General features: G+C 44.6%; 1 protein-coding gene and 1 non-coding gene across 2 annotated transcripts in view; both read left to right on the top strand.

Annotated features, from left to right (window-relative positions):
- Positions 1–1,427: 1,427 nt before the first annotated feature.
- dcaf12 (DDB1 and CUL4 associated factor 12) overlaps positions 1,428–20,470 on the top strand; it is a 35,428-nt gene continuing 16,385 nt past the window's right edge. Inside the window, exons 1-2 of the mRNA XM_007897147.2 lie at positions 1,428–1,598; positions 19,776–20,030. Coding sequence (XP_007895338.1) covers positions 1,542–1,598; positions 19,776–20,030 — 312 coding nt within the window. The 5' untranslated portion in view covers positions 1,428–1,541. The remainder of the gene's footprint in view (positions 1,599–19,775; positions 20,031–20,470) is intronic.
- On the top strand, positions 8,664–8,735 carry trnas-uga. Its single transcript has one exon. It is a non-coding gene; the product is annotated as a tRNA-Ser (tRNA).

Here is a 20,470-nt window from a genome sequence, read left to right on the forward strand (position 1 = left end):
AAGCTACCCAAACCAATCATTAAAAACGGTTAATTTACATATATCCCTTTTTCAAGAAATAGGTTTTAGAAATTATAACCATCTGACCTATTTTCTGTGGGAAGTGCATAGTTGCTTAATTTTTGTGTCAAAGGAAGTTACATATAGCAGACTCACTGCAAGGTAATTAAACATGCAGTGAAGGCAAAGAGATTGTGGAATCAGAGAAGAAGGCCAAGATCTTATAACTAGCAATAAGTATATAAACAGTAATAAATTGGTCATTTTCAATCTACGACTGTTTGTGGGACATTGCTGTGCGCAATTGGCTGCCGCGTTCGCCCACAAATATACAGTCGATTCACTTTACAGTGTGTTCTGTGAAGCGCTTTGGGACGTCCTCCCGACGTGAAAAGCGCTATATCAAATGCAAGGATTATTATTATTATTATTATAATAATAATTATTATTATAGCAATAAGATGTATATGCACTCCATAGAGGGCATAGCGCTTGTCAGAGAAGCTGAAAGAAATCTTTGTAATTTGCTATTTAAAGAGTGTGGTGTTGCAATAAACAAAAAGAATAAGCCGCGGCCTTATAACCAGCAATAATGGTCAAGTATTCTGGTTGGGCTGCACCTTGAGAACTGTAGGTAATCATAATCACTGTGACGTACAGAGCCCCAGAGGCAATAGAGGAGTGCAATCAAACTGATGATTATAACAATATTTCTTGCTTTCGATACCAGGAGACGCTCTCTTTTTAAACTGACGGCTACTTGAACAGACAGACCCTCTGATCTGACATCTCATCTGATGAACGGCACTTCCAACCACGTAGTGCCGTACAGAGAGAGAGAGGGGGGGGTCTGGGGGGAGAGAGGAGGAGGCGGCACTACGCTTGCGCGGCCCTAACAGTACGTCATTCGGGTGCGGAGCTCTCGCGCTGGAGAGAATGCGCATGACGTCCCCTCTCCCTCCCTCCCTCCCTCAACGTGCTCGCTCGCGCGCGCGCGCGTGCGTGCGTGTGCGTGCGAGCGAGCGTCGCGCGCTGGGGAACGGGAGAGGAGCGACGCGCGTTTGTGCGTACGTGCGAAGGAGAGTGTGTGTGTGTGTGTGTGTACGTACGTACGTACGTGAGGAACAATAAAGGGTCACGTACGTCCGTACGTTCATTCGCGGGCCGGAGGCGGCGGCGGGTGGGAGTGACTGTTTGACACTCGACGGCCTGAGTGAGAGGAGGAGGAGGCCCTGAGGTTCTTATATATGAATAAATATATATATATATATATATAAAACAACGCCACAGCTCCTCACGGCCGTCATAGTATTTGCTTTTGTACAAATATCCCTTTTATGTTTTGGATTTTTTTTTAAAAAAAAGGAAATTAATCTCAGGTGTTCTTGAGGGAAAGCGAGAGAGAGAGAGAGAGAGAGGGATAGGAGTTGAGTGATCTGCCGACCTCTCCTCTCCTCTCTCCTCCACCCCGCGGCCTCGCAACGACACCCCGTCTATGAACTCTACCTCCATGTGGATTCCAAGCCTTTCCCTTCCCCACCATGGCGAGAAAAATAGTTAGCAGAAAGAGAAAGGCTGCGGAACTAGAGCCGGAGCAGGTAAGCGAAGGGCAGGGCCCAGGCGGACCCGCCGCCGCGCCCGTTTCTTTTGGAGCCGCGTTGCGTAACTGAAGGGGTCGCGGGGTCTGGGGCTAAGGCCGGGGCCGGGGCCACCGTGTGGGGAACCGCTTGTGCCAATTCCGGCATCGTCACCCATCGGCCCCAACTCCTCACCCCCTGTTGTTTGTACCCCCATAGACGGTTATTTGTTAATTTATTATCATCTCTGGCCTTCAAGGCACATCTCAAGACTCTGCTCTTCGACCGTGGCTTCGGCCACCCTCCTGCCCCTACCCTCCCTACCCTCCTGCCCTCCTACCCCTACCCTCCCTGCCCTCCTACCTCCTGCCCCTACCCTCCCTGCCCTCCTACCCCTACCCTCCCTGCCCTCCTACCCCTACCCTCCCTGCCCTCCCGCCCCTACCCTCCCTGCCCTCCCGCCCCTACCCTCCCTGCCCTCCTACCTCCTGCCCCTACCCTCCCTGCCCTCCTACCCCTACCCTCCCTGCCCTCCTACCCCTACCCTCCCTGCCCTCCTGCCCCTACCCTCCCTGCCCTCCCGCCCCTACCCTCCCTGCCCTCCTACCCCTACCCTCCCTGCCCTCCTACCCTCCCTACCCTCCCTGCCCTCCTGCCCCTACCCTCCCTGCCCTCCTACCCTCCCTACCCTCCCTGCCCTCCTACCCTCCCTACCCTCCCTGCCCTCCTGCCCGTACCCTCCCGCCCCTGCCCTCCTGCCCCTCCCGCCCCTGCCCTCCTGCCCCTACCCTCCCTGCCCTCCTGCCCCTACCCTCCCTGCCCTCCTGCCCCTACCCTCCCTGCCCTCCCGCCCCTACCCTCCCTGCCCTCCCGCCCCTACCCTCCCTGCCCTCCCGCCCCTACCCTCCCGCCCCTACCCTCCCTGCCCTCCCGCCCCTACCCTCCCTGCCCTCCCGCCCCTACCCTCCCTGCCCTCCCGCCCCTACCCTCCCTGCCCTCCCTACCCTCCCTGCCCTCCCACCCCCTGCCCTCCCACCCCCTGCCCTCCCACCCCCTGCCCTCCTTGTCCTCCCTGCCCTCCACCCTTCCTGATCCCAACAACAAGTTGCATTTATAGAGCGCCCTTCACGCGGGGTAACGTCCTGGAGCGCTTGACAGTGGCCGTGTCGAGAGAGGGAGGTGACCGTAAGCGCAATCAGCTCCTAAGCCCCCAGCGCGTGTCCAAATCCCTGACTGTCCAGCGCCTTGGGACATCCTCCCGGTGTGAAAGGTACCATATAAATGTAATTTGTTGTTAACAAAAACTCAAGCTGTACTGTATTGAGGTCAAGTAATTTTATTTATTAAATGCTCTCGTTTTCAAGTTTCTCTCTAAATCAACAGAACTGGGTCGTTTTTTAGAATAAATAAGGCACGAACAGTATGGCCCCAGACCCGAGGTGGTGTGTGTGTATGAGAGGGGGTGGGGTGGGAGACTGGTCTGCATATTTTATTTGCTTCCTAATCTTTCCCTCATAAACAACATTGTATGTAAAATATTTTAAGGGTGTACAAGTTAAGAATGGTAAGCTCTTGCAAAGGACAAGACGTTTTGAGATTTACTTGTGTTTAGTTATTCTAATTCAGAAATAGTTATGTGACATTTACCAGTTTTTTTTATATAAGCACCGATCTATAGTCTTCCCCTTATAAGAATACTGTTGGTACATTTCAGTTGGACTTGTAAAAGGCATAGTAAATAGGGGATTAGTTTAGTCTTTTGTTCCATGTTAAAAATGTATAAACTGTCAAAAAAAAATTAAAACAATGTTGAACTTGTTTTTCAGTTCATATTATTCTCCCATGTTTGGGAACCATAGTAAAAAAAACAAGTCTAAAAGCAGAACATTTAATTTTGTTTTTAAATTGTTAAGAGTTTGAAAGATTGTCAAACTGACATGCATATGCTTATGCCTTATTTACCATAAAGTTGGTAAAGGTCTTGTTATTGCTAGATATTGGCACAAGTGCTCTTGTCTAAGTAATAGTGCTCTGGATTAGGCAAACCTTAGCATTAGTAATCTAGTTATCTGGTTGTGGAACTGTTTGGTGTCAATACGTTACAGTATTATAAACATTGGATTGTTATTGGTCATAACTTTTTCTGTTCAAAACGTCGTACGTTTTAAACTGAAATTGTTGTTTTTAAATTTGTAGCCGAAAGGAAAATCAGTTGAAATTACTTTGTGACGTCAGTCTTGGATTGTGATGTCGAGCTCTAGTGACAATATGATGTTTCTTTCCATTAGTACCTTCCCTGGACTACAAAGAATATGACCTTTGATAAATATTTGGGCAACTGAGGGTGACTCTTAACTCGCAAGAGAAAAGTCCATAAATAAAATGTAACAACATTACATTAACTTCATGTGGCTTCAGTCAAATTTTAATTAGTTCCTTGACCTGCTTTTTAGGGATGATATAATAATAATAATCCTTGCATTTGATATAGCGCTTTTCACATCTTCTAGACGTCTCAAAGTGCTTCACAGAATAGACTGTAAAGTGAATTGACTGTATATTTGTGGGCAAATTGCAGCAGCCAATTGCGCACAGCAGTGTCCAACAAACAGTCGTGGATTTAAATTACCCATTTATTATTTGTTTGAGGGATTATTATCATTATATGATTATGAATAGAGCTTTGAATCTAACAGTGCTAAGCAAGTAATGATTTGTGATAAAAGAGTTGTGTATTAACAGCTTTAAAATTTTCCTGTAAAGCTGCACAAGGGTGAGGAATTTGACCCATTTGATCTTAACTTTCTAAAATAACAACTCTTTCCATTACAACCCCGAGTTCTCTAAATGAGGCCAATGTCTCACCTTACTTGATAACCTGTTTCAGTTGCTAATTACGCTTGATGGAAATATTTCCTTATATCTGCCGTGAAATTGACAATCCGGATATATCCATACAGGACAAATAAAGACCCATTAGCCTCGCCTTAATGGAATCAGTCATTAGAAGCATGAAAAGAACCTAGGAATTAACCGCCAACATGGTTTCAGTGGGGGTAGCTGTAGAGAGCTCCAGTCGGGCCTCGCCTGCTGATCTGGTCGCTTCTCCCTTTTTCCTACAATTTTTATAATTCTTTCTTATTTTCTTAATCTGTGAAGACCTATAGCATAGTAGTTGATGCTGTCGCCTTGCAAGCGAGAGGACTTGGGTTTGATTCCCAAGTGGGACGACAACAACAAGATTACATTTGTATAGCGCCTTTCACGTCGGGAGGATGTCCCAAGGCGCTGGACGGTGCACAGCATTTCAGACCCGAGCTGGGGTCAGGGGAGAGAAGGGAGGGAAAGTGGGATGGCCGATGGTTGAAGAGGAGGGTCTTGAGGCGGGACTTGAAGGAGGTTAAGGAAGGGGCGAGGCGGAGTGACTGGGGGCTGGAATTCCAGAGGTTGTGGCAGAGTGGCTGAAGCCTCTCCCACCAATGGTGGGGCGGGTGGGTCGGGGGACGTGGAGCAGGCCAGAGCCGGCTGAGCGGAGGGAACGGGCGGGTTGATAGGGGGTTAGGAGGTCGCAGACGTAGGGTGCAACGAGGCCATGGAGGGCTTTGTATGTGAGCACCAGGATCTTGAACTGGATCCCCTGAAGGATAGGGAGCCAATGGAGTCGGGCGACAATGGAGGAGATGGGGTCACGGAGTTTGTGAGGGAGAGGAGAGGGGCTGCAGAGTTCTGGATTATCTGCAGCCTGTGGAGGGAGGAGTTGGGAAGGCCGACAAGCAGGGCGTTTGCATAGTGGAGCCTGGAGGTGATGAAGGTATGAACAAGAGTTTCAGCGGCCTGAGGGGTGAGGTAGTGGCGGAGTCGAGCGACTTTAAGGAGGTGAGGGAAGGCAGAGCGGGTCATGGCTTGGATGTGGGGAAGAAAAGACAGTTGAACAAGACACCGAGGTTCCTGACTGGCTTGGTGAGTTGATGTGTGCAACCATGGAGGTTGATGCTGCCAGACCCTGAGGTGCTGAGGCGCTGGCGCGAGCCAATCAGGAGGGCCTCAGTCTTGTTCACATTCGACTGTAGAAAATTCCCCCCCAAAGGTGGTCACTCAATCAACGACTGTTTGTGGGACCCGCTGTGTACAATAGGCTCCCTTGTTTCGCTCATAAAATGCACAGCCAACCATTTTACAATATATTCTGTGAAGCGTTTTGAGAGGTTTCAGTGACATGATAAGGCGCTGTACCAAATGCAAGGATTATTTATTATGATAATCTCGTTTATTTTTTCTGTTGAACTGTTTTGGAGCTTTTTTCAAATTTTTAAATTTGCACCTGCAACACCTGTCTTGTTTGCTCCACATAATGTTTTTGAAAGATGTCTTTATCCTCAACTGATTCAACCTTAAGTAGTACCTCCAGATCTGTCACAAGAAGCTCAGCCCTCTTAATCCCTGATCTTTGCCCTTCTAAAATTGTGTATTGCTCTCTGCTGGCAGTCTCCCTCCTCATCCCACTCCCCTTCAAAACCACTGTCATCACTCAACTCTTCAAAAAACCCACCCTTGATCCCTCTAACTTGCAAATTAACGACCCATTTCTAACTTGCCTTTCCTTGCTATATTTCTGGAACGCATTGTTGCAAATCAACTTTGCTCACACCTCCATTCCCTACTCCAGATCCTCCAGTCCGGTTTCCTCCCTGCCCACAGCACAGAGCCTGCGCTCATCAAAGTCACAAATAGTGTCCTCTCTCCCTCTGCTTCCTTGTCCTCCTGGACCTCTGTGTTAGACACAGTCGATCATGTCATCCTCCTCCACCATGTGGAGTCCTGTAGCTCAGTGGTTAGAGCACTCGCTTTGCAAGTGAGAGACCTGAGTTCAATTCCAGGCAGAGGGCGAAACCTTGGGCAAGTTTCCTTCTCCACACAGAGCCTAATAATAATCCCTCCAAAACCAAAAACAATAATAAATTGGTTATTTTCAATCTACGACTGTTTGTGGGACATTGCTGTGCGCAATTGGCTGCCGCGTTCGTCCACAAATATACAGTCAATTCACTTTACAGTGTGTTCTGTGAAGCGCTTTGGGACGTCCTCCCGACGTGAAAAGCGCTATATCAAATGCAAGGATTATTATTATTATTATCTTTCCTCTCTTACCCACCTCAGCGGGACCACACTTTCCTCGTTTGAGTCCTATTTAACCAATAGCCATCACTATATTCAGAAATGTTTTTTCCTCTCCACCCTCGGTCACTTGTGGCATACCCCAAGGTTCCTTCCTTGGCCCAGTTTTCTTTATTTACATGCTCCCTCTTGCCGATGTCATCCCAGACAGCAGGTCAACTTCAACATGTATGTGGATGACACCCAAATCTACTTCTCCTCCTATAGCTGCAACTTCAGATCCACTGATGTTCTGTCAACTTGTTTGTCAGACATCAAGGCTTGGGTGAGCACAAACTTTCTGCAGCTGAATGTCAACAAGGCAGAAGTATTTGGCTCCCATCAACATCTTCTCTCCTGCTGCTCTGACCTCCTCAATTTCCCCGATCTATCCTTAAGGCTTACTGAACCTGATCAGGTTTGATCCCCAGCTGGCTCTATCTCTCTGCCTCCACCCTTGACTCAAGGACCACTGCTGTCCTGATAGAATGTCTCTCAGACATCAAGTCCTGGATGAGAACTAACTTTCTACAGTTGAATGTCAACAAGACCGAGGCTCTCCTGATTGGCTCCCATCAGTGCCTCCACACCTCAGTCACGGGCAGCATCAGGATGCACGCTGTATCTCACTAAGTCAGTCCAGAACCTTGGTGTCTTGTTTGACCCTCAACTATCCTTTCTACCCCCCACATCCGTGCCATGACCCGCTCTGCCTTCCCCACCTCCACAACATTGCTCGGCTCCGCCACTGCCTCACACCTCAGGCCACTGAAACCCGCGTTTAACACATCTAGGCTCGACTACTTCAATTCCTTGCTTTGTCGGTCATCCCAACCCTTCCCTCCATTAGCTGCAAATCATCCAGAACTCTGTAGCTCGTGTCCTCTCCCACATCAGGCTCCATGACCCCATCACCCTCGCCCGGCTCCACTGGCTTCCCGATAGAATTCAAAATTCTCACCCTAGTCTTCAAAGCCCCCATCGGTGGTCGGGCCTTTAGCCTTTCTGCCCCCACCCTATGGAAGTCCATCCCACCTTCCCTTCGCCTTGCTCCCTCCCTTGCCTCCTTCAAGGCGAGTCTCAAAACCCTCCTCTTTGACCGAGCCTTCGGCCACCCTCCCCAATCCTGGCCCCCTGCTCAGGGTCCAAATCCCTGACTGTCCAACGCCTTGGGACGTCCTCCTGATGTGAAAGGCGCTATACAAATGTAATTTTGTATTGTAATAACATTAATAATAATCCTTGCATTTCATATGGCATTTTATCACGTCAAGATACGTCAAATACTGTCAAGTGAATTGACTGTATGTTGTGGGCAAAATGTGGGCTAATTGTGCACAGCAGTGTTCCATAAACACTTGTGGATTGAGTGACCAAACGCACAACCTTGAGAAGATCGGGGTCCTCACCTCGGCATTCCCAATTTCTGCTGTCTCCCACCGTGCCTTCAACTCCCCTCTCGACTCTCTACCCCCTCCTCGCTCTTTCCCTTCCCTCACCCTGACTATTTCCTCCCTGCTCGGGTCCCGACCCAACTGTCCAGCGCCTTGGGACGTCCTCCCGATGTGAAAGGCGCTCTATAAATGCAATCATGTTGTTGTTGTGTTGATTTAAGTTCCCAGTGACACTTACCTTTTTCTCACAAATCCTTCTAATATTTTCAAAGTACAAGTGACTGTATTTTTCTAGACAAATGCAGCAGTCATGAATTGAATGACTTTGGCCTAGTGGTCTGTAGCAAACCCCAAAAGTTGTTCTGCTCCTTTTCTCGTTGAGCACATCTAACCCGAGAATTTAATGCTATGGCTGATACTGCAAAACTAGCTCAATGCTGAGCCAGGAGTCCTTTACACATAAGGAAATCCCTCCCTTCCTATATTTACTTTGATTATCCTGCTTTAGTCATGTCTTTGGATGAAGTCCTTTGGGTGGAGCCCTGTAGCTCAGTGGTTAGAGCACTCACTTTGAAAGTGAGAGACCTGGGTTTGATTCCTGGCAGGGCAAAATGTTGTGCAAGTTTCCTTACTCAGCTCGTCTTTGTTTATCTAGCAGTAAGTAGGAACCCGGTTGTTAGTTGATTGGCAGATCGCTTTTCCGGGGGTAATATTTCCTTAAAAAAAACAATAAATTGGTCACTCAATCTGCGACTGTTTGTGGGACACTGCTGCGCGCAATTGGCTACCCTGTTTCGACCACAAAATATAGTCAATTCACTTTACAGTATATTCTGTGAAACAGTTTGAGATGTCTCAAAGACATGATAAAGTGCTATATCAAATACAAGGATGATTATTTATTTATGAACAAATATATTGTGAAACTGTATGATATTTTTATCAGTGAAGATTAATTACAGGTATATTCATGATGTCTCCAAAGTAGAAGCACATAAAGGCAGATTCACTCCCATTTAAAAGTATCAATGAGAAATATTTGTGAGCTTCAATGACCAAGTTTCTTAACTGAAAGGATGCATTTTTTAAAAAAGTATTCAATTAAATTTGGAAAATGTAATTGCTTGATATGTTTTCAGGACTTAACTTTGACAGTCATCTTTCTGTGACTATCATCCAATCTCCTGTCATTGAACTGAAATCTGTCAATTTTCAGTTTAAATGTTTATACTTTTGTTGATTTTTGGATCCTTTCATATTTGTGTGAAAAAGAGAACAAAATGTTCTGTGACTTGGAATTTGAAATTGCTGGTCCTAGTGAGAACTGTAACATTTTGGGCAACAATTTTATAGTCGGATACAAAGCACATTTACAGTATTGTGCATATTAAAATTATAGATTTTCTCTTCAAACTCTATATTGATTCATTTATCATCTTTCCCTTCTTTTCTGCACGTGTTTCTTCACATCCCTGTCCTACCTGCCCCAATTTTGGCGGTTGGGCTTTCAACCTATGTGCCAGCACTCTCTAGAAATCAACCCTGGGTTCCCTAAGAACTTGTCCCATCAAAGACCGCCTCAGGACCTTATTCTTTGACTGCCCCTTCGGTCATCTTTGGGGTGAGATGACTGAGGGTTCATTCAGTGGGAGATTTTTGGAAGCAGATAGGAAGGTTGCTGCAAAATAAAAGATTTAGGGAGGGAATTCTAGCGAGTGGGGGCAAGATGACTAAAGGCTTACTTGCTGATGATGGGGAACTCCTAGCCTGGTGTTTATGCTGTTTGTTCTTATAATAATAATCATCATTTGATATGGTGCTTTATCAAGTCTTCGCAACGTCTCAAAATGCTTCGCAGAATATACTGTCAAATGAAATGCGAAGCCATCCACCTAGATAGCAAAAGCAGTAGAGCGGGTTATTTTTTTTAGAAGGGGAGAGATTAGAATGTGTGAGCGTCCAGAGGGACTTGGGTGTCCATGTACACCAATCACAGAAAGTTAGTCTAAGGTGCAGCAGCAATTAGGAAGGCAAACAGTATGTTAGCATTCATTATAAAAGGATTAGAGTATAAGAGTAGGGAAGTCTTGCTGCAACTGTATAGGGCTCTGGTGAGACCACACCTGGAATACTGTGTGCAGTTTTGGTCTCCTTATTTAAGGAAGGATGTACTTGCCTTGGAGGGGGTGCAGCATAGATTTACTAGGTTAGTACCAGGGATGAAGGGGATGAGTTACGAGGATAGGCTGACCAATTTGGACCTATATTCTCTAGAGTATAGAAGAATTAGAGGGGATCTTACAGAAACCTATAAGATCATCAAAGGGCATGATAGAGTAGATAGTGGGAGATTGTTTCCCCTGGTTGGAGAAACTAAAACCAGGGGTCACAACCTTAAAATCAGAGGTCAGCCCTTTTGCCCTGAGTTGAGGAAGAACTTCTTCACTCAAAGGGCGGTGAATGTATGGAACTCGCTACCCCAAAGTGTTGAACATATTCAAGACTGAGATAGATATGTTTCTTATTGCAAAAGGGATTAAGGGATATGGGGATAAGGCAGGGTTATGGTATTAGCTGGAGTTAGATTAGATTAGCCATGATTGAATGGCGGGGCAGGCTCGAAGGGACGAATGGCCTACTCCTGCTCCTATATGTTATGTTAACTGAATTGACTGTAGTTTGTGGGCAAAACTACTTGTTCTTGATGTTTCTGTTCTCACAGTTTTGAGTTTTTAAAATATTTTTAAGGTAAGTATTCTACTCATTCTTTATATTGCATTGTAACTTGCAAAACATGAATAAAAGTATATGCGAATGCGAATCAGCACTTTCAGGGAGATTTTGGGGGCTGGGGATGTATGTAAAAATATGCTATTCAAATGTGTTGAAGTTTTTGAAATATACAGGTGGTAGGAATTGATACAAGGTTGGAAAGTGGCTCACCTTGAGTGAGTAAACAAAGCTGCTCCCTCCTGTAGAAGTGGATGCTTAGCTATGTTGTCTCAGTCCAGTTTAAAACTCATGCTGTATTTTCATGGCTCATTATTTCCACCAAAATACTCAATGTTGTGGCTTTTGGTTTCTCTTCTCTCTAATTCTGGTATTAATGGTGCACATAGGTAGTTGCAACCACCAGGAAGGTGGAAGGTGAACTAGATGGACTTTGGTCTTTTTTTCGTCAAGCTGATCTTATGTTCATTGTATACATTGCTGTCACTGAGCTGTTGACATATGGACTGAACACTGAGCTGTAATCACAATCTGGTCACTTTATGTTCCAAAAAACTTATGAGCAGAGTTGCAAGATGAGGAGCTAAATATATTACTTGGTATTTGATTAAATAATTTGAGTATCTCAAAAAGGAAAGTGTTTTTTATTAAATATGAATAGCACAATACTAAATACACCTTTCTACATTTATATTACAAATCACCTTAACACTTCAGTGCCTTGGGATGTCCTCCTGACGTGAAAAGTGCTATAAAACATAATTTCTTGTTCTCACAAGTACTAACCGCTTTTCACCTTTTAGAGCATAACCCCTAAATATGCATGCACACACAATGAGGCACAAATTGTAAAATTCTAATTCAGTTGCAAAATGAATTGTTTATTGTCTTGATTTGTTTAATGTATAATACTTGAGAGCTACTTAAAATAAATACCTCGGTGGTAATCTGAGATTGCTAGTGCTGTGAATTTATTTCATTTACACTGCAAGGTGGCATATATAGGTGGCAGCAATACAGGAAAAAAAATACAAATGAGCGAACTATGCACAATTTCCAATGCCATGGTGGCTCAGTGTTCTGGCTGTGGATTTTTCCTACTGCGTGGGGAAGTTGTATACGGTTCATCAAAGCAAAATTCTTGAGTCGTAGAGAGGCTGACTGCCAGAGGCAACAAGTCATTTTTTTTTTAGCAACGGTGCACGAAACTGCAAAATAAGATTTTAGGTATTTGTAACCAAATGCATTCATTATGTGGCGGAAAAGAATTGTACTAACATGCTGGCAGTACATGGTGGAAGCAGTAAAGAAGGTTTGACCTAAGGAAATGAACAGTACAGGAGTAAAATGCACGGGGGAAGAATGGAAAAAAAATTACAACAACAAATTACACTTGTGTAGCACCCCTCACATCGGAAACATGTCCCAGGCAATGCATCAAATTCAAACAATAATGTATTCATAGAACTTTATATTTGTACAGTTACTATTGAAAATTCTGAAAGGCATCTGGGTTATATGAAACTAATAATAGGTGGGGATTATATGAAAATCAATAAAATACAATACAAAATTACATATGTATTGTGCCTTTCACATCGGGAGGACATGCTAAGGCCCTTCATTAATGCACAAAGTGAATTCAATAATATACAATTCATAAGCAGCACCTGCAAAGGTAAATACGATTTAGTTATATTGAAGTATCGATGTTATTACTTTATGGCTCTTGCAAAATCATTGATATCTACAGCATTGAGAGGATTTGTTTGTAACAGAGGGGAAATTACTTTCACTTTGTTCTGGTAGCATAGCATTGTCCATATTTCATGGTGCTATCAGGAGGCAACATCATTTGCTCTGTTCTACAATATCCAGCCCTTACTAAAGTCCATGTTAGACAACCGTACTCAACAAGGCACTACAAAGGTACTTGTCAACAACAACAACAAGATTCCATTTATAAAGCGCCTTTCACGTCAGGAGGACGTCCCAAGGCGCTGCACAGTTGGATCATGACCCGAGCAGGGGGGAAATGGTCAGGGGGAGGGAAGGGAGGGAGCGAGGAGGGGGAAATGGTCAGGGTGAGGGAAGGGAGGGAGCAAGGAGGGGGAAATGGTCAGGGTGAGGGAGGGAAGGGAGGGAGCGAGGAGGGGGAAGAGAGTCGAGAGGGGAGCTGAAGGCACGGTCAAAGAGAAAGGTTTTGAGACCGGCCTTGAAGGAGGAAAGGGAGGAAGCAAGGCGAAGGCACTGGGGGATGGAGTTCCAGAGCCTGGGGGCTGAGAGGCTGAAGGCCCGACCACCGATGGTAGGGCGGTTGGGGCGGGGGACGTGGAGCAGACCAGAGCCAGAGGAACGGAGGGTACGGGCAGGTAGGTAGGGGGATAGTAGGTTGGAGAGGTAGGAGGGAGCAAGGCCGTGAATGGCCTTGTAGGTGAGGATGAGGATCTTGAAATCAATCCTCTGGGGGATGGGGAGCCAGTGGAGGCGAGCGAGGTGGGAGTGATGTGGTCCCGAAGCCTGGTGCGGGACAGTACACGAGCTGCAGAGTTCTGAATGACCTGCAGCTTGTGGAGGGAGGTGGCGGGAAGGCCGGCGAGGAGAGAGTTCCCATAGTCCAGCCTTGAGGTGACAAAGGCGTGGACCAGGGTTTCAGCAGCGTGAGGGGTGAGGTAGTCCTGAGGGAGAGGGGTGAGGTATCTCCTGCTGGAGATGCAGCTATCTAATGAAATGTTGCGTAAATCTTTTTGGGACTCTTAGTTCAGACAAATAAAGTCTGTGTGGAGTTAGCACAGCCATTCATTAACACCATTCATTGTAAACATGATCATTGACCAGGACCTGCTGGCAGTGGTGGCAGAATGTGGTCAACTAACCTTGTCTGGACAAAGATACTCTTTAGAGGATCTGTGCACTCGCTGTGAGATCAGTCTACATTCCTCAGAAGCTGCATGGTGCTGAGCTCCGGGGGACCCTAAAGGAAATCTATACCTCACCAGGTGGCCTTGCCCAACTGTTTTCTGACCGTCCGTTGCTCCTTATGGGAGATTGATGCATGTCAAAATCACAACTTCAAAGGTAGAGCAAAATCTTTCGACAGTGGTGCTGTCTACTATCCTGAGGTTTGCCAATTGCATGGCATTGAAGTGGAATGCAGAATGGAACAGAAATCAATCACACCCTTGGCAAGTCCTAAGCTCTCCATTTGGTTGTTCAGCATTGCTGGGAAACCTCTGACCACTGTTCAGTCACTTTCTGTGTCAAGAGAGCAAGATGAAGCTACAGCCTGCAAGGCACACCTACCTCCCTGAAGTGGAACTCTGTCAAGGTAACCACAAAGGGAAGGAGTCATGGCCAGAGGGGTCCTTTGAGGCTCATGCCAGTGTTGGATGTACATCTAGTTTTTAGCACTGCCATGGAGTGTGTGGACTCGCCTGGTTCAGGACCTGGACGGCTGAGACCGTCACTGAGGGCGAGTCCAATTCTAACGTTCCGTGCCAAACATTTCACCTTGGAGCCAGTTCAGCTTCAAGGAGATCCCATTTACTTCCTCCCAAGGAGAATAGTTACCAGTCACTGGCTGTTTTGGACACTGCTGTATGCAAATTTGCTTTTGCTCATAAAATAGTCGCTGCACTTTACAGTAAATCTTGCAAAGTGCTTTGAGGAGTCCTCATGACATGAAAGGTGCTACATCAAATGCATTATTCTACAGTGTTTGACTTCACAGTAGCTTTCTAAGTTTGCATATCAGTTGTCTACCTCTGATTATTCCATTCCATCTTTAATGCTGGTGGTGTGTGAATGACGTTTTTTTTAGCCTTAAAAGTCAGTTGAAACAACTGTGATGTAATTTCATCATTGTGATGTTACACCTATTCCACTTTTTTCTTAACACAGTGATGTAAATGTACAGTATTTTCAACATTGTTTTAAATTGTAGTTGGTACAGTACAGTTTTCATTTTATTTAGATCACCGTTCATTCTAAAGCGGATGGCCAGGTTGTAAGTCTTTGCTGCAGTCCCTTTAAACAAACTTTCAAGATCTCAATTGTTTTTAACTGAAGTCATGATTTGTATTCGTTCACACAGTTCACACAAGGACGCAATAATTATAAACCAGTGATATCCATGGGCACGGTACAATTCACAATGTACCTGCATATAGCAACTAGAAATGGACTTGTATATAGCAACTAGAAATAGTAATGGTACGGGATTTTTCGTGAGGTTATTTGAAATAACACTTAATGACTTGGGGGATATGGGGCCATGTTTCTCTACACTGCGTGCAAAATTGAGCTGCTTTTTACAGTGTCTCAGCGATGGACAGAATACCAGGCTGGGACCTAGGACGATCACAGATGTCCCAGAACAGACAGAAGAGTGTATTGAGGAAGGATTGCTGAGACGAGTAAGCGATGGTCAACAGGCTCTCAATTGCCCAGTATTTGTCTAGCTCCAGTAATGTTTGTAAATGCTCTATACAAAGGATTATTTACCATTTAATTTTCCACTGAGTTCATTCCTTTGGAATTATTGTTGCAGGATGTATGGAAAGGATTTATGTTTGTCGCATGACTGGCCATTTCTTGTATGTTCGAGATATTCTGATTCGGGTCCTGCCTGTTAGATACATAGATTTCTGGATGCCATGATGTAAGTGGGATTCCCACACCCTGATAGGAGGTGATAGAAAAGAAAGCTGATCCATATTGTTGCAGGAATGAGCTATGAGAAAAGACTAAATTTGTGTGTCGTTTCAGCCTCAAAAATAATTTTGGAGGGGATGATATAGTGGCATATATGATGGTTAATGAGATAGGAAAATGATGCTTTCAGATCTGTTAAAGCAGAAGATCAAGAGGGTAGAGGTTTAGAATTGTGACTGGTAAATTTAGGACTGACTACACGGGTGATTCACAGAAAGGGTGGTATACTTTAGACTCATTCAAGAAACCAATTGATGTTGTAAGTGTTGGTGGGAGGGGAGATACAGTGTGTTCTGTGAAGCGCTTTGGGACGTCCTCCCGACGTGAAAAGCGCTATATCAAATGCAAGGATTATTATTATAATAGACTGGATACACAGGAATGATGAGATCAAATTGGTTGGTTGAAGGGCTTTCATCTTGAAGGGTTGTTTGTCCAATAATATTTGTCCCCTGAAAATTTGCAACGTGTTCTTTCTTGAACCAGCACTCTTTCGTGCATCAATGCTTCCCGATCCACTACAGACCAAGCAAGGTCAAAGTGAATAACATTTAAAAATATTGTGAGCTGCCAATGATGAAGAGGTTGAAGTGCAGGCAATCCTGATGAAAGGTGAATGGCGATTGGAGATTGTAGCATTTTATGACTCTCAACAGATGCTGTTTCTTCACAAATCTATCTTGGAAAATGAGGTGGCAATGGTTTGCATAAATCCTCCTGTGAGGTCAGAACAGAATGGTGATCTTGCCCCACCCTACCTCTATGAGCCCCCTCCCCCCCAACCCTGCTGCTGCTGCTGCTGCTCGATCAGCTCAGCAAATACTGGGCTGCTTCGTGTCCCACGCCTGACCTGCACCATCAGCGGAGGTTGAACTTTCACCTATTCTGCTCTCTGGAATTTCCTGAGTCTCTCCACTTTGTTCCTTTCCCACCTATAAAAGGCTATCTTTCAACTGCACTTTTAGTCACCTCTTGTTCCCCTCCCCTGTCCTCCCTCCCCCTCCCAGCACTCCCTGCCCCCAGCTCAGACTCCCAGTTGCTTTTGTGAAGGCACTAAACAAGTGTCATTTGTTGTTGTCGAAGCTCTTTGAAACATCCCTCTAACATGAAAGATACTACATAAATGTAAAGGTTTTTGTATGATTCAAAGTCCTTATTTTGGTCCATTGCCCTGTTAGAATCTGGACTTGCATTGCGGAAATGACCAGTGTGGACGAAGGCATGGTTAAATATTCCCTTCATTGTCATTTTCTTCCAATTTAGAGGCACAAGCCAGAAATAGGTTGTGGGAGAAATTGACATTTAGCAAATTTCTGCCTGTTGTATGGCTATTTACTAGTGTGGACTATTTGTTAATCAAAATTACTGTGCATTAGCCTTTTACTAAGAATTGATCAATTTTCACTCTTTATAATAGTAAAAATATGTATGCAAATTGTCCTTTGACACCAATTTCACAAACACAACATTGGACACCTTGAGTCCACATTTGTTGGAGAGCATTTCAAGATTTATGGTACTGATGAAATTTAAACTAAGTTATCAGGTTAGTCTGGCAGTATTACATTGGTTGTAGGAAAGGTTTAAAGGGTGTTATTTTGATCTAGATTTTGGAGATAAAACAATTTCAAGTTTGCACTTCCACCCATTTTCAAATTATTAATCTAGCTAGAAAATAAGAGGTCCAGGTACACATCCCTGAGGCATGCCATTAACTACATCCAGCCAATCATACAAACATTAATTTACTCCTACTCACTCATTGCTTTCTATTGATGCCACTAATTTACCTTTAATGTTGTGCCTTAATTTTCTCAAATTCAAGTTTCCTTATGAAGAACCATATCAAACACTATCTGAAAATCCGTATACACCTGCATTCTCCCTCTACACATTCAGATTTGCCTAGAAGGCATTTTAGGAAGAACTTATTTACACAGAATTCACGACCAGAAGCTGTGGTTGAAGCAGAAGGCATCAGCATCTGGAGGAAACTGGATGCATACATTAGGGAGAAGGGATTAGAAGGATATGGGAGAGGAGCTTACGTGGAGTATAAACACTGTGCAGAGGAATTGGACTGAATGGCCAAATTGCATGCTTTAACGTTCTATGCAATTTATTTCTATGCATGATATTTACTTCACAAATGTACACTGGTGCTCCTATTCAGTTATTTCTCCAAATTCTATCCAATATTGTGGTCTTCAGACATTTATCCGCAACACTGGAGCTGGGGCTAATAATTCTCTCTGCTTTGTCTCCACAAATGGCTTCACCTCCAGTACCCACACGGTCTCATGAGGTGTTCCTCAGGGCTCTGTCCTCAGTCCTCTCCTCTTCAACCTGTACATGCTCTCTCTTGGTGACATCATCCACAGACATGGGGTCATCTTCCACATGTATGCAGATGACACCCAACTCTATCTCTGTGCCCCCACCTTCGACCTCAGCACCACTGATGTCATGACAGACTGCCTGTCAAACATCCAAGTCCTGGATGAAAGCCAATTTTCTGCAGTTGAACGTCAGCCAGACCGAGGTCCTCTTGATTGGGAGAGCCTCAGGGACTGCTGATGCTGCCAGTGTCTCCACATCTCAGGCATTGGCAACACCAGCATTTCAGGATGCACACTCCACCTCACCAAGCCAGTCAGGAACCTAGGTGTCTTGTTGACTCTCAACTGTCCTTTCTCCCACACATTTGTGCCATGACCTGCTCTGCCTTCCCCCACTGCCGCAACGTTACCCGACTCCGCCACTGCCTCACTCCTTAGACCCAGAAACCCTCATGCGCATCTTCACTACAAGGTTTGACCATGCCAATGCCCCGCTCGAGTCCTAATCCCTGACTGTTTAACGCCTTGGGATGTCCTCCTGACGTGAAAAGCACTTCTCAAAAGTAATTTTGTATTGTAATTCTGTGACTTTTTTAATATTTTTAAAAAAAACAACATTGACTACGCTGTCCAATCCTTTCACACAACTTCTGTTTCTGAAGATTATGGCTAGTGCTTTGCTAACTTCTTCCTGACCATCAATATTCTGAAATAGTGAGCCTGGTGACCTTCCTAGTTTTAGTCCCATTTACTTTTTGATATGGCTCTTAAGCCTTAAAAGAAATGTTTCAGAGGGCACCTTACATGGAGTCCTGTAGCTCAGTGGTTCGAGCACACATCTTGCAAGTGAGAGGACTTGGGTTCGATTCCCGGGCAGCGCGAAAACATTGGGCAAGTTTCCTTACTCCACATATCTCTGTTTAGCAGTAAACAGCTAAATAAATAAGCCCTCCTACCTCTCTGCCTTCCCTCACCCCTACATCAATATGTAAGTTGCCCTCTGAAACATTTCTTTTCCTTCTATTCTGTGAAGCGCTTTAGGACGTCTAGAAGACATGAAAAGCGATATATCAAATGCAAGGATTATTTATTTTACACCACCCCTCCCCCATGCTCGGGCCCTGACACCCGCTGGGTGTTCAGCGCTTTGGGACGTCCTCCCGACGTAAAAGACGCTCTATAAATGTAATTTTGTTGTTGTTGTAAGTAGGAAACTGTTGATTTTTAGTCGATTAGCGGATCGCTTTTCTGGGGGTAATAATCCCTTAAAAAAAAATAATTTGGTCATTCAGTCCACGACTGTTTATGGACACTGCTGTGTGCAATTGCTGCTGTGTTTTGCCAACAAAATATATAGTCAATTCACTTTACAGTATATTCTGTGAAGCACTTTGAGACATCTCGAAAACATCATATCAAATGCAAGGATTATTATTATTTGAGTGCATGTGAGAGAGAGTGTATATGCAAGATCCAAAAATGGATGAATACTTTCAGATTTATCCAAAGTCAACAAGAGGGTTTAGGTTCACAGTTGCAGAGGGTAATTTCAGGACAAGTGCCAGGAACTTTTTTTAAAATTCAGTTAGTAATTAAAGACCGAAATGAGTTACAAGGAAGGTTATTTGAGACCACGATATTGGGTTCATTTAACAATAAAGTCACAGGAGTGGTAGACTTGTCATGTTGACATGAAAGGAAATCCTGCCTATTTTTAGAATTTTAAATCTGTGCAATGGTATTGATGATCATTTTTAGTATTTGTGAAAGATGCAGAACAAATTATTTGTTTTCTTAGCTTTCTGAGCAAAGGATGCCGACGAGTATTTGGAAATGACTAATTTGTTCATTTTCCTTCCTTTTAACAGTGCAGCCAGGATCACACAGTACGCAAAAAGAAGAAGCTTCCACCTGTGAAGAAGTCCTTTGTCTGTTACCTTGCAGGCCAACAGATTAAGCTTCAGAATGAGCAGAGCTACCAGCAGGCACTGCGTGCCTACGCAGCTCAGAGACTACCTGCCCTTTTAAAGGAGGAAGAGTTCCAATTGGGGACTCTGAACAAAGTATTTGCATCCCAGTGGCTGAACCATCGGCAAGTTGTGTGTGGGACAAAATGCAACACGGTGAGTAGAAGAGTTTCCCCTTTGCTTTACCTCCAGGATTGATAATAATCTGTAGAAATTATAGGAATTTCTCTTGTAGGAAATAATATTATGGGATATAGTTAGTTCGGGAATATGTGCATGCGGCCGTCAGGAAGGTGGAAGGCAAACTAGATGCACCTTGGTCTTCTTTTCGTCTAGCATTTCTTATGTTCTTATAAGTTAGTTTACATGTTGGCAGATTGACATTATAGAATCATTGACTCTTACAGCACAGAAGGAGGGCATTCGGCTCCTCGTTCCTGTGCCGGCTGGATGTTTGAAAGAGCTATCCAATTAGTCCTACTCCCCAGTTCCTTTCCCATAGTCTTGCAAATGTTTCCTTTTTAAGTAAATATCCAATTCCCTTTTGAAAGTTATTATTGAATCTGCTTCCACCACCCTTTCAGGCAATGCATTCC

The sequence above is a fragment of the Callorhinchus milii genome, unplaced genomic scaffold (genome assembly GCF_018977255.1).
Source record: "Callorhinchus milii isolate IMCB2004 unplaced genomic scaffold, IMCB_Cmil_1.0 Scaffold1, whole genome shotgun sequence".
NCBI lineage: Eukaryota > Metazoa > Chordata > Chondrichthyes > Chimaeriformes > Callorhinchidae > Callorhinchus > Callorhinchus milii.